Genomic DNA, 14,217 nt, shown 5'->3' on the forward strand with positions numbered 1-14,217 from the left:
ATGCTTCAGCTTCTCCTCCTCTGGCTAAGTAATCCCAAATCCTTTATTACTCATACACCTTTCTTCCTTAAGCCACCTCACTGGCTCTTCTCTCTACTTCCTAGCATTCTACAATCCATCCTGGATCTCTTTGAAAGAATCTTAGATTGCTGTAGTCACCGCAAACTTATGACCAGATAGATACATGAATGTTTCATGACCACCAAGTGAGCTTTTCTGACTTAGTCTTCCCACACACTCCCTTGTCTCATGCTTACTATGTTCCTGGTCTCTGGGAGGGCAGCCTATATGTCAATTTGGTAGAACTGATGTCAGCGTGGGACATGGGAAAACATGAAGTAGGAGTTAGGAGATCTTGGTTGCAATCTTCATTTTCTCTGTGGCCAGGATATCTGGGAACTAACTTCTATCAAGCAGGCACAACAGAAAATGAGGTTGAACCTTTAGCTCTACTTAATTTTAGAAAATATTTTCACTACAGAAAGTCACCCTATCCTGAGTTAAATCTAGTTTGATTTTATTTCAAAACCTATTATTTTCTCTATATCTGTTGCCTCTTAGATTTTTTGAATAAATAGGCTTCTGTAGAATTTGTGCAACCTAGTAAAATAGTTCTGTGAGTTAATTAAAAGTATTTCCATTAAAAAAAGGAATTTTCATTCTATATTTCAAGCTGCACAAGGACTGGTGTTGTATGCTAATGAGGAACATGGTGCCAGTACATAGAGTTGAATAAATGAAACATAAAAATGCAGATGTTTCATAAGATTGAGGTAAAGTGAGGTCCATGCCAGGTGCTGTCCCTCCAATCTGATCCTTCCTAACCCTGGCTGCACACTAGGAGCACCTGCAAAGCTTCAAAGCCTGCCATTGCTAAGCTCCACCTTCAGGGATTCTGATTTAATTGGCCAGGGGTGGGACCTAGAGTCCATAAGTGTTCAACATCTCCCAGGTGGTTATAACCCTTACCAGGGCTGAGAACTGTTGATTCTAATTCAGTGCTTCCCAAATTTAATTTGCAGACCAGTCACCTGAAACTCTCCTAAATGTTGATTCTCATCTAGTGATCCAGGGTGGGACCTGAGATTTGCATCTCCAATAAACTGCCAGGTGAAGTTGATGCTCTTGGTCTGTGGAGCACACTTGCAGTTGCAAATTTTAAGCAGCGTCACTTTCACTAGCTGTTAATGGCACTCTTGTCCTAAAAATTCTCTAATAGAAATCATTTATATTCTCTCTCATGCACTCCCATTTGGCTGTGTCTGCATGGCAACAATGAAGTATGCAATTTGCAGTCAAGCCATAGTTAAATGAACAATTATGGACGATACATTTAAATAATTCAGGCTCTGGGTTGGCCTCTGTTCCCTCAGGGACTAAATTAACCTAATGATTTTCTAACATTGATTTGTAAAATCTTATCTAGTCTAAAATCTTTTCTTTATTTGCAGTCATCCTCTGACCACCAACTTCATTGCTTAATATGAGAAGCAGTGATATAAGGAAATTGTCTTTAAACTTGTAGGGATTGGAGAACCTTCTTGCCTTAGCATTTGACACCCTGGATTCTCGTGATCCAAGGGTTGGGAGCACTAACATGATGGAGAAAAGTAGCTCCATCTGTCTTAGAAGACCTCAAGAAGTTCTAGAGTTGCTTTGTGTTTATAGAGCTAACTCAGAATAGCATTGAACTTTCAGATTTAGCAGTTTCCAAGTGGCAGTTAATAAAAGAGTACTTTATTTCTGGATTAAATCCAAATAGATACATGCAAAATATATGCATAGCTAATATTCATATTCATTTAGTTTTAAATATGAAGTAGAGGCAATTTTTGTAACTTGCAAACTGTGGGTTATTAAGGACAATGCGACTTTTAGGGATATATGCTTAAGGTCACTCAACACTCAGGTTGAGTGGAGAAACATGATTAGGGAAGCATGCTAGCTGAGGGTGAAGTAGAGATACATACGTTCTCTTCAGGGGACAATATCAGTACTAACTTCTCTAAAACGACTTCTAAGTTTTCAGCTTCCTACAGCTCAGTCCAAAAGGCTACCCTTTCTCTCTGTCTACTTCTGAACTTAGCCTGTGCTTTATCTCTGCTGTGCTTCTGGAACTGGTTGCTTTTTTCATCTTTGAATCCTCCATAAATATGCATAGGATATAAGAAATGATCCAGGAAGCTGGCTCTCTAGTTGAATAGCTAATGCTGGTGGATAAGTAAATCATTCTCATCCGTGAGCATGGGATATAGATTAGGTGAAGTGAGGGATGGTGCCAGCAGAATGAAAGAATAAAAGCTGGTACCCGTCCTCAGGTTTCAGCTCATTAGTTCTCCCTCACTCTGCCAACACTGTCTGATCTGGGTGATGCCCTAATCTTTGGATTAGATTGGACATTGTCATCTTTGTTTCCTGTTCCTCACTGGTTGGCTAGTTGGAATGGAGGTAGGCAGTAGCCTCCAAATATCCAGGTTCTTTCAAAGGACTGTAGCATCTAATGTTGAAAATGTGAACTTCCTCAAGATAGGGGTTCCCATGGTATCTAATGGATGTCTCTATGCTTTTCACAGAATTTTAAATGATCTTATGGTTCCCTTGTGTGTTTATTGCTTCATCCCAGGGTGCCTCTATACAGTTTGGGAACTGTGGCCATAACCAACCAGCAGGTGTTTTTAAGATCAGTCTGGACAGGGAGGATGCCTCCCTACTAGCAAAATTTCCTAAAGTAAAATTCCTTCTTTTACACAGATAGCTTTATGGAGAATAAACTGTTCCCCTCATTCAGTAAGGGTTTATTTAACACATACTATGTGCCAGGCCTGGTTTTAGAGACCTGGGATACATCAGCAGACAAAACAGATCAAGATCCTGTCCTTGTGGAACCTACATTCTACATCCTCTGTTTTCACCACATGGAAGAACGTGGAGTATCGTAGCCTTAGGATTCTTTTGTCAAACAATATGAGAAAACTATAAAAGGACTTTCATCTCCTCTGAAGTTCTGTTTAATGGCTCATTTTCAAAGATTAAGGTTCTGCAGGAAACAGGCATACTTAAGATATTTAGAACCTAATCAGTGACTGAAACTAGAGGGAATTATTCTATATTAATGAAAATCAATGATCTATGAATACTATATTAATGAAGACTGATGATATATGAATGTAGTGTGGGTGAGGAAGCAGTTCCTGTTAATAGGCTGATTATAATTAGAGTTTTGATACAAAATTGAATTGGAATGATTGTTCTGTTAAGTCATCCTCGCCTTTGTTTATTCTCAGGAAGTGTTTAATGGCATGTATTTTGGAACATGAAATATTTTACAGTGTCTTTAATTTCCATCATGGCATAAAATAAATAGCACATGGATTTTTCTATCTTGCAGTCTTGGATAGCGGAATTCACTTGCAAACATATGAGAAGGAAGAGTGTTACTTCATTTTATCTAAATAACGAGAGTGATTTTTGGGTTTGCCATACAGTGGGAAAACAGCTTTCCCCTGTATCTTTTGGAGAAATAGGAGAAGCTGGGGCTTTTACATCATTTTCTGACAGAGCCAGTTTTCTCCCAACCCATTTTCCCCCAAATCAACAATAAATTAATAAATCATTGCAAATAAAATCTTCTGCAATTTAATTTAAGACCTGGTTGTGGCGCCACACGTCTCCTAAGCAGTGTTTTCTCTACTTTGTACTAAAACAAGTTAGCATGAAATGTGGTCTATATGTAAGTTGTAAAATAAAAATGTTTTCCCTCTGCATCAAGGAGTGTATATCCTCTAGTATAAAACAAATCACCATAATCCACGACTAAGAAACAACTATTGCTAAGAGCTTGATTTATAGCCTTCTGGTCTTTCTATAGTTTTAAATAGGTGGGTGTGTATAATTTAATAATAAGTAATTAGGTTTGCACCGTACATATAAACACAGTTTAGTTTACATTATATCCTGAGGATTTCTTCAGGTCACTGATTTTTTTTTTCTAATATGTGTTTTCAATTGCTGCATGGTGTTTCAGAGTATAGATGCCCACAATTTATTTCATCTATCCCTACATATGAACATCTAACTTGCTTTTAACCCCGTAAAGTCTAATGAAATCATCCAAAATTTAAAATGTAGCTATCATACGCCATTTATGAAAACATGAAAATCCACCAAGTTGATATTAACTGAAATTTACTAGTCCTTTTCTTCTTTTATTCATCACATGTTCATAAAACATCTACCATCTACACAAGAGGCCCTGTCCTCTGATAACAATACAAAGAAAATGTACATTTTGAGTCTCGACTTTTCTGTTTGCATTGAGTTGAGGCATTTACCTGCAGAAGAGACTAGAAGACTGAACACACTGACAGCTGTCTCCTCAGCCAGGGCCTGAATGGCCTAGTCAAATTTAATTGTCAACAGCATTTAGGGGGAAAAAAAAAACCCAAACACAAACAATAGTGATACTTGCTAAAGGATTCCTACTGTCATTAATTTGATTTAGGGTAGGAAAAAAGAGAAAAAGGAAATGCTGCTGATCACAGGGACTAGAAATTGGAAAAATTGTTTTAGAGAAAATGCATATTTCCAAATAATCCCCACTGAGAACAGATGCTGAAGTCTGGGAAATTTGTTCTGACTCTATGGTTAATCTGTTTGTTTATTTGGCCTATCACTTCTTCAGCATTACTAGAAACTAGTTGGCATTAAAACATGGTGTTTGGTCTTTGTGTCAAAAGATCTGGTCTTTGTCATTGTCTTTGCTGCTTATTATTAAGGGGCCCTGTGATAGTTGACTTATCTCCTTGAGCTTCAAGTTGCCTCATTGGTCAAACAGGATTTGGGGACAACTTAAAGAAGAAAATACATGGAACAGACTGCACAATATCATACAAACTTGAAGAATTAGTATTATGGATAAGAACACCTTAGGTGAGAAAGCCACATACATTAAAAGAAGTTAATTCCTGGAACTTTTTCGAAAAGTCCTTTGTGAGGATGGACTAATTTTTGTTATCCTAAAGCCTAGAAAGCATCAGGAATGAGTGGAAGAGGAAGAAAGGAAAGGACAAGGAAGGAAAGGCAAGGAGAGATGGGGGGAAAGAGAGAGAGTAGGGAATGTCAGTGAAAGTTGCACGTTGTGGGGTTGAAGACACTCTGAGGCCATGGTCCAGAGGGCAGACAAGCAGGTGAGGATACTATTGCTTGCTGTGTTATCCCCTTCTCTGGTTAAGGACACCCTGTGGTGATCTGACAAGTAAAGCTTTGAGAGCTATTGCTAGATCCTTCCTGGTTGGTTGAAAGAAGACCTGCTCTAGTCTCCCAAGCAATTATTTCCAAAATTTTTACTAATCCCTTTTTCCAGTGTGATGTTAAATCAGGTTGGACTTCAGAAGGTAGGGTGGCCAATTCGTTCTAATTTGCCTCGGATTGTCCTGTTTTAGCACTGAAAGTCCCATGTCCCGTGAACCTTCTCAGTTCCAGGCAAACTGAGATGGTTGGTACTGAGCCAGAAGCTTGGAGTGAGGAGTCTAGATGCCATGCTAAATGAACAGAGTAAATGGCTTCCTGTTTGAAAGTAAAATTTCCAGAATGATGTGCATAATCGGAACTCTCTAAAAAAAACACAGAAATAAGCCACCCCAGCAAAAGAAGTTTGAGATAATACTGACTTTCAGTATATCCAGTTGAACCCACAAGACAGGGAGACTGGGATGTGTGTCTACACTTTGACATGATGCCTTTCTACAATTTAGCCTTCACCCCTCCCCCCCACACATACCTCTACCCAGAATCTTGTCACTAGGTTGCTAGTATTTATGTTTGCACTTAGTACTTAAGGCCTAAATGACACAATTTAGAAGAAACAAGAAAACTCTTGGTTGCCAGTACTTTATTCACTTCTAATGCAAAGAGCATCCATCCATCCATTCACTCATTTAGCAAAAGGCATGAGATCTATTATGTGAGTGGCACCATGCAACGTGCTGACTCATGGCGAGTCTGCTTGTACACAGTGTTACATTACAAAGTGAGGAAGTGTTCTGAGAGGCACACACTGGTATGCTGGAAGTATTTTTGTCTTTAGATCAACTGAGGTTATTCTACTAGGAAGAGATGCATATTATTCTACAATATTACTCAAGACAACTTAGCCAATAGTCTATAAATAGCTGTTGAGTGCTTGCTTCTTGACAAACATGCAAGGCATAAAAAGGATATTGAAAATGATTCCATGTCAGGTGATTCTTAGAAATCAAGTTTTGGAGACTGGTTTCAATTGTCTCAAGTATTAGAACAACTTGAGTTTATTTTAGTCACTCTGAATTGGCTATGATTTTCTATTCAAAATACTGGGGACTGAATGGTTTACACTAAGTGATTATATATATCATATAACATATATTATATATTTTATTCACATTTCATTTATTTTATTTATTTATAAATTTATATTTATATACTTATATAAGTATATAAGTATTTATATAAGTAGTATTTATGTAATGTGGAGTGCAGTTGGCAAAACCATGAACATTAGGGTCATTTTAGTATTTATATAAATATTTATATTTATATATAGGTATTTATATAATATTTATATTATTTATATAAGATATATATATGAGTATTTATTATTTATATTTTTTATTTATATGAGTATTTATATAAGAGATATATGTACATTTATATAAGAGATATATATTTATATATCTATTTATATTTATATAGTAGTAGTATTTATATAAGTACTTATATAAGAGATATATATACACACACACATATATATTTCTATAAAGACTATAAATAACCTCTTCTGAATTCAGGTTTTAATAAAAAATGAATCATGAAGAAAAATTTGAATTTATAGGTTTTGGTTCCTTTCTGAATTGAAACGAGAAGAGATTGTGGACATATGTTAGAGAAGACAGCACACACCAAAATATCAAGTTTTGAAGTGTAGGTATTATGATCTAATTTCCCTAATACATGCACACATACACACATGGGTGTATACAACTAAGATTATAATGTGCTGTTTAAGAAATATCAAATGAATTGTGCAGTTAGTGTTTTGAGTTTAGAGGAGGGAGAACTACTTCTTGCTTGGGTTGTCAAGGCCTCACAGAGAAGATGGGACTGAACAGCACCCTGCAGGGCAGGTGTTTAGCTAGGAGGAGAGGAATGGTGGACAAGCCTGGAGATGGTGCCAGTCAAAGGTAGGGCATACAGTGCCTCAGCAGTTCGATGTGTATATGAGTTTCTGCTTGAGACAAGGGATCAGAATTATTATTTAACTTTCATAATATTAATTTATAACATTAGCTGCTATTTTGGAAAAACTTTTATATTTTGAAGAAATGGAGAAATTGATCAGGGTTTTAAAAAATGCCAATTATTATTTCTTTCTGCTTCACAGATAATGATATGGCATTTTAGCCATTGGCCCTGTTGCTGTGGGATGTAGTATGTGACTTTCTTTTATGTGAAGTTCTAGGAGGACTATTGTATAGTCATTTTCAAACAAAGTCTGGCAATATTTGTGCCAGTGCTTCTCAATATTGGCTGTACTTTGGAAACATGGGCCAGGTGATGTGGGAGGAGATATTAAAGCATCCTGATGCCTGGCTCCTACCCTGAGATTCTGATGTAATTGAACAGAATTGGTCTGGGGACAGCCTGGACATAGAGATTTTTGAGGTTCTCCTGAGTCTAATGTTCGCCCAAGGTTGAAAACTACTGGTTTTGGTTAATGAACTCCTGGTTTTGAGTTGTACAGAGAGGAAGTAAAGTCAATATTTAGCTAAATATTTTTGCAATTAAAATAAAAACATAAAGCATGAAATTTATACATCGACTAAACTGTTCTGTCATAAGCATGTTTTCAAACCAAACAATAATCTTTGCCCTACTTTGCATTCATTTTATTAGAATAATGTACTTTTGCCAAAGAACTATGGGTGTTATGATCCATGCTCACACACAGATTTAGCATTATTATCTGGAAACTGCTCTCTTCCCATATAACCTCACTATTTGGCATCCAGTCAAAGCCATTAGAGAAAGAGAGTGAGAGAGAGGAGAGAGCTTCTGTAATTTGTTCCATCCCCACACTATGGGTTTTAAAGAGATGGTGACCCTGAATTTTAACCTTGTGGAAACCAGAGACATCAGAGATTTGCCAAAGGTCACACAGCTCAGTGGGTGATGGAGTCCAACCCAACCTTGATTTCTGACCTCGAGTCAAGGTGGGTTCCACTCCCTCATGTTGCCGCCTTTGTCTTTATAGGAAATGTAAACTGGGTTGAGATTGGTGACAGTTGAAAATAGGAGCATAAGAAAAATTAAACTTTGGAGCTGTACACTGGATAGTAGCATTATTAAGGAGAAGAAGCTACAATATAGATGCAGCATTAACCTACTGTCTTGTGTGAAAGAAAGATTATCTTATTTGATGGATATTCTATTGTGCACCACTCCTGCCAGAAGTGGTATGTAAGGTATCAATAGATAAAATTGACTTAGATGTTTTTTTAGAGCCCAGTTGAGAGAAAAGTAAGTTATGCTTCAAGAATCAGCATTCATTCTGAGGGCAAACATTTGATATGTTTTCCATTGCAATAAGAAACAGTAGATGTATATAAATCCTCAGAAATTGATCAGGTTGCAGGAAATTTTGAAAACAAGATCCACTTTTCTTCAGAAAAGTGGGTAGAAGTCCTTTTACATACAGGTCAACTTTGTAGCTTTTATTAGCATTTCTAAGTCATAACAGATGATACTGGGTGGCTGCTGGGGTGGTATGGCCCACTTTTGAGCTTTATTTTCACATGGTGATATATAACTGAATCTGGCAATGAGACTTTTTTTTTTTTTAAAGATTTTATTTATTTATTCGACAGAGATAGAGACAGCCAGCGAGAGAGGGAACACAAGCAGGGGGAGTGGGAGAGGAAGAAGCAGGCTCATAGCAGAAGAGCCTGATGTGGGGCTCGATCCCATAACGCCAGGATCACACCCTGAGCCGAAGGCAGGCGCTTAACCGCTGTGCCACCCAGGCGCCCCTGGCAATGAGACTTTTAAGAGACTTACATTTCTCTAAGTCCCAATAGAAATAATATCATTTAGTTTCATCTAAGCTACCTAAAACCTCCCTATCTGATGAAATCTCTGGATAGAGAAGAAAAGACTTTTTCAAGATATTGCCAGAACACCAGTCATTTCTTGAATCAAAATGTTATTTAGCAAGTATTTATTTGTGTGTTTATTATTTAATCTGAAAAAAAAAGCACTCACATTAAACTGATTTGAAAGCTTAGGGAGTTGATTAAGGGTTTACTTACCTTGTTATTGAGCTTCCAGATTTAAGCTTTTCCGTGGAATGACCCTAATGTTCATGGTTTTGCCAACTGCACTCCACATTACAGAGGCAAAGACCAACAGAAGGTACTGCTATGTTGCATTATGACTAATGGGCCATATGAGAATTTAAATGCTTTTTCTTTTGTAAAATATTTGGATTAGAACCTTTTTCCAAAATTAAATTAAATCCTGTATAGAACAAAGATGATTGAGGTCTAGAAAAGTATATAAATTTGCTTATTATAAAATTGCTTATTAAGAAGTATTAAAAAAGTGTTTAGAGGTATTGTGAAGAACATGGGCCTTGGAAATTAACAGTTTGATTTGGAGTCCTGCCTTTACCATAACTAGATATGTCATCATCCAGTGAATGGTTCGGCATCTCTGAAGTCCATCATGTGAGATACGGAACAGTAATCCAAGTCATAGTTACTGTGAGGATGGAAAGCAAATTGTATATTGTAGTGCAGAAAGAAGTTATTTTTATTTTCTCTTAGTAAACTCCTTCAAGTTAGGTTCTTTTTTTTTTTTTTTGTTTCTGGGCCAAAAATAACTGAAAGCTCACAATGGAATGTTTTAAATTAATAGCTGGGGCTGTGCGATATCAAAATAGTGATATTATGCCTTTTCAGTTTAGATAAGCAACATCTGCTCTATACTGTTTGTCTTTTGGTCTTTTAAAACAATATTGTACTTTCAGCATCAATTTTAGCAGGTATGAGTCGAAAATAACCTATCACAGTAAACAGAAGAAACTGACAACAAAATTAGCACGATTTTTTTCGACTGTTAGAATCCTTGTAACTGAAAGATCTGATTCTATCACTAGGGCAAATTCTTTATTTATTGGTTATTTCCAGTTATAACACAGAAATGTCTAATTCATTCATTCAGAATCTTTCAAGCCGTAATTGTTAAATGTTTACTTCAAGTTTTGGCTATAATTTGATTAATGGATCTATCCCTTACCTCCAAGAGTTTATTTTTGAAAATCTTCCTTTTTTCCTAAGGGATGGTCTCCTGAACTATCAGATTTAAGCATAAGAGCATAGAAATCTGACCTCAATAAATTAGGAATTTTTAGTTGCATCCCCTTCGAAAATGAAGGTTGGCAAAGATCATTTTCCTGCTTTCAGTAAGCTCTGGATTTCGAGCTCTAGAATGAACATGAGACACTTCCATCTTCAGATATTGAAGACAAGTGTACTCAGTAATGGACTAACCTGGCCTGTTGTTCTCTCTGGTTGTTTTCCTTCACAGCAACACCCCTGAACTCACTTAAACCTCCAAGGGTGGACACTGCTCCAGTGGTACCATCTCCATATCAAAGAAGAGATTCAGACAGATACTGTGGGCTCTGTGCAGCCTGGTTTAACAATCCTCTCATGGCCCAGCAACATTATGATGGCAAGAAACACAAAAAGAATGCAGCAAGAGTTGCTTTACTAGAACAACTTGGGACAACTCTGGATATGGGGGAACTAAGAGGTAAGAGAAACTCTTAATTTCTGCCACAGAGCTGGGCTTTCAGAGAAAGATTGTGTTTTCACAAATTGCATTGATTACTAAGGAAAAATCTAGGCTCATCTAAAAGGAGTAGAAGGAAAAGGAAATGAGCAGAAAACTAGCTTAATTTTTGTAATCTCCTTCATTTCAAACTCTTTGTTATTTCCATATTTTTATTGACTATTTTTCAGATTGAAGCCACCCATATATGAACCAGATATTTTCCTTCTACTTTACCTTTTTTTTTTTAAGAGAAGGAGGGTGTAGGAGGTAGGGGCAGAGGGCAACAGAAAGAGAGAATCTCAAGCAAGCTCCATGCCCAGTGTGGAGCTTGAGGTGGGCTTTATCTCACAACCCTGAGATCATGACCTGAGCTGAAATAGAGTCAACTGCTTAGTGGACTGAACCACCTCTGCTTTATCTTTAAACACCTTTGCTAATGAATGCTTTTGTAGATGAGCAGTATGAGAGAAGAAGCTAAAAGGGCCAAATAGCATTATCTTATTAAAACTTTTGTGCTTTTATGAATCCAACCCAAATGAAGCAGCATGTTGACTCTATTTAATAACTTAAAACAAGCCCAAGTCCCTTTAGTAGAAATATCTAGGAAGCTGAGATAAGATGGTTCCACCATATGGTCAACACTCAGCTTCCCCACCGCACCCTGCCAGATGTTTTCTCAAGTGATGGAAAGCATGCAGCATTTGAAATTCATATGCGGTTTCACAGAAGCTGCTGAGTAGAGACTCGGGAACCATAGGGGAGGATCATTCGTGTGGATTTCTTAGGAAGACATATACCAATTCGTGGGATTTGATAAGATCTTTTATCATCAACAACCATTTAAACATTTTTCTCAATCACCTAAACATTTTTGATCAACTCATGTTGGCAGTGTATTAGTAGAACAGAATCACATATAATTTTTTTTCTGAGAAAATACATGTTCTCAGGAAAATAATTTTGCAAAGGGTGCTATGAATACTATACTTCAAGTGTTATATGGGTTAGATGAGCTTTTATGGGACCACCAAGAATCATTATTCATAATAGCTCTAACAACAAAATTTACAATTCAATTTTGAGAATTTTGAGAATGCAATCTGAGTTTAAACTGGGCTCTGTGTGTAACCTACAATTCTTTCCCTAACTGGGCTATGAGCCACCAAGAGGGGTTGTTGTAGTCAGGAAATGCCCTGGTATAATTTTAGACCAAGATAAGTGGGACTGAAGTTCATGCTGTGTGAGCTGAAGGGGTGGGGATGGGGGTCAAGTCACTTATGGTTTTGTTGGTTGAGGAAGACTTCACTGAGGAAAGAAATTTGAGTGGGAACCAGAAATGTGCATTTTAGCAGGCCTTCCATGTGAGCAGATTCATATACGTACAAAGAGACAGGAAAGCACAAGCTGTAGCTGGCAAATAGACACATTTTCATGAAAGAATCGTCTAACACTATATAGATTAAGGATTGAAGGTCCATTAGTACATCTATAGAGCTTGATTAGAGATGGATTTTTCCAAGATACGTAATTAAGAGCAACAAATAAGAGCAGACATTAAAAACACTTTATTGTGGTTTTGTTTTTAGCTACAGAAAAACAACACAGGGCTTCATATTTCAGAATGTTGGATAATTTCATCTCAGAGCCTGTTTTGAATTGTTGGTACTATTGCTTTTTGTTGGGGGTTTTCTTCTATTCTCTGTCTATGTCTTGTTAAAAAATACAAAAAGAATCTCTCCATAGCTGAAGGCCTTCCCGAAACTCGCTGCTACTGGCAGATAACAAGTTGGCTCAGTGACTCCTTCACGGCAGGGCACTGAAGGAGAAAAATAGGGCTTTATTTATGTTTTGTGCCAGATATTATGACTTGTGGAAGAATTATTTCTAGAGCACATTCTTCTTGTCTATTTTGAATTATCAATGCTGCATCTTTTATGTACAACCACATTTAATGACTTGGGCGTCTGAATTCTGTAACATTTGAGCATCTTGTCTTTTATACAGAAGACAAAAAGGGCTGCTCTTTGACTTGATAACTCAATGTGACTGTGACTCAGTAGCATATGAGATGTGATTAGCATTGAACACAACGTCCTTGAAACCAACCTTTTCACCCACCCCAACTGACGTTTTGATGTATGTTTATTCAGGCATTAAATATTGCAAAAGCTTGAGGAATAAAGCAAGGATGATAAACCAGCACACACACACACACACACACACACACACACACACACACCTATTTCTGGAATGTTTTTAAGGCATTATCAATCAATTACTAGGGACAAAACTACTAATTAGTAAATATAGGTATATCCGTAACTTTTTAAAAACTCATGTCATGCAGCTAGAGCACAATATGGCAACATTCAGGCTTTCTCTCTTTCATAGAACTTCTCAGTTTTTTAAGCAGTACACCATTTACTTATTACAGTTTTCCTGATTTTCTGTCTTCCTCCCTACTCCTATGGATTGTTAGATTGAAAACAGACATTGATGTCTGTTTTGTTCACTGATGTGTTCAAAACGCCTAGGACGACAGACACATAATAGGTACTCAATAATTGCTAAATAGATAGAGGAAGCAAAACTTTAAAAAAACACCTAAAAGCCTACATTCTTTTTTTTAAATGATTTTTTATTATATTATGTTAGTCACCATACAGTACATCCCCGGTTTCCGATGTAAAGTTCGATGATTCATTAGTTGCGTATAACACCCAGTGACATTCTTGACATGGTAATCATTTTTATTTTTAAAAGGATCCTGATGGAATGATTTTTACAAGAAATTATGATTTTTTTCTTCTAATTTTTAAAAATGGTGTCTATTTTACATACTATGAAATGCAGGCATTAAGTGTTACATAGTTCAGGGGGTTTTGACAATACAAACACCTGTATAACCCACACCCCTGTCAAGATATAATTTATCCATCCTGAGAAAACTCCCACCTGCCCCTTCCCAGTTCATTTAACTTCCCATTCCAGGGACACACTTTTCCTATTTTTTCACCTAGATTAGCTTTGCTTATTTTAAAACTTCATGTAAATGGAGGAGACACGTGTATGTTGTGTGTCTAGCTTCTCTTACATAGCATATTGTTTTTGAAATGTATCCATTTCTTGCATATAAGGCAGAGTAGCCCCTTGCTTTTTATTGCTGAGTAGTATTCTGCTATACAAAAGTTCCACAATTTATCTATTGTCCTCTTGATTTGTGTGTGTGTGTGTGTATGCTATTTTGAATAAAGCTTTCATGAACTTTTTTTTTTTTTTACCAAAATATCTTGTACTTACCTTGGTAAATACCTGGGCGTAGAATTGCTGGGTCATAAAGTTGGAAGT

The 14,217-nt window shown here is 36.8% G+C and overlaps 1 protein-coding gene across 1 annotated transcript in view; it reads left to right on the top strand.

Annotated features, from left to right (window-relative positions):
• Window positions 1–14,217, top strand: part of ZMAT4 (zinc finger matrin-type 4) — a 223,165-nt gene that overhangs the window by 135,302 nt on the left and 73,646 nt on the right. The window contains exon 4 of the mRNA XM_008706305.2: window positions 10,621–10,848. Within this exon, the coding sequence (XP_008704527.2) occupies window positions 10,621–10,848 (228 nt within the window). The remainder of the gene's footprint in view (window positions 1–10,620; window positions 10,849–14,217) is intronic.

The sequence above is a fragment of the Ursus maritimus genome, unplaced genomic scaffold (assembly GCF_017311325.1).
Source record: "Ursus maritimus isolate PB19 unplaced genomic scaffold, ASM1731132v1 scaffold_28, whole genome shotgun sequence".
NCBI lineage: Eukaryota > Metazoa > Chordata > Mammalia > Carnivora > Ursidae > Ursus > Ursus maritimus.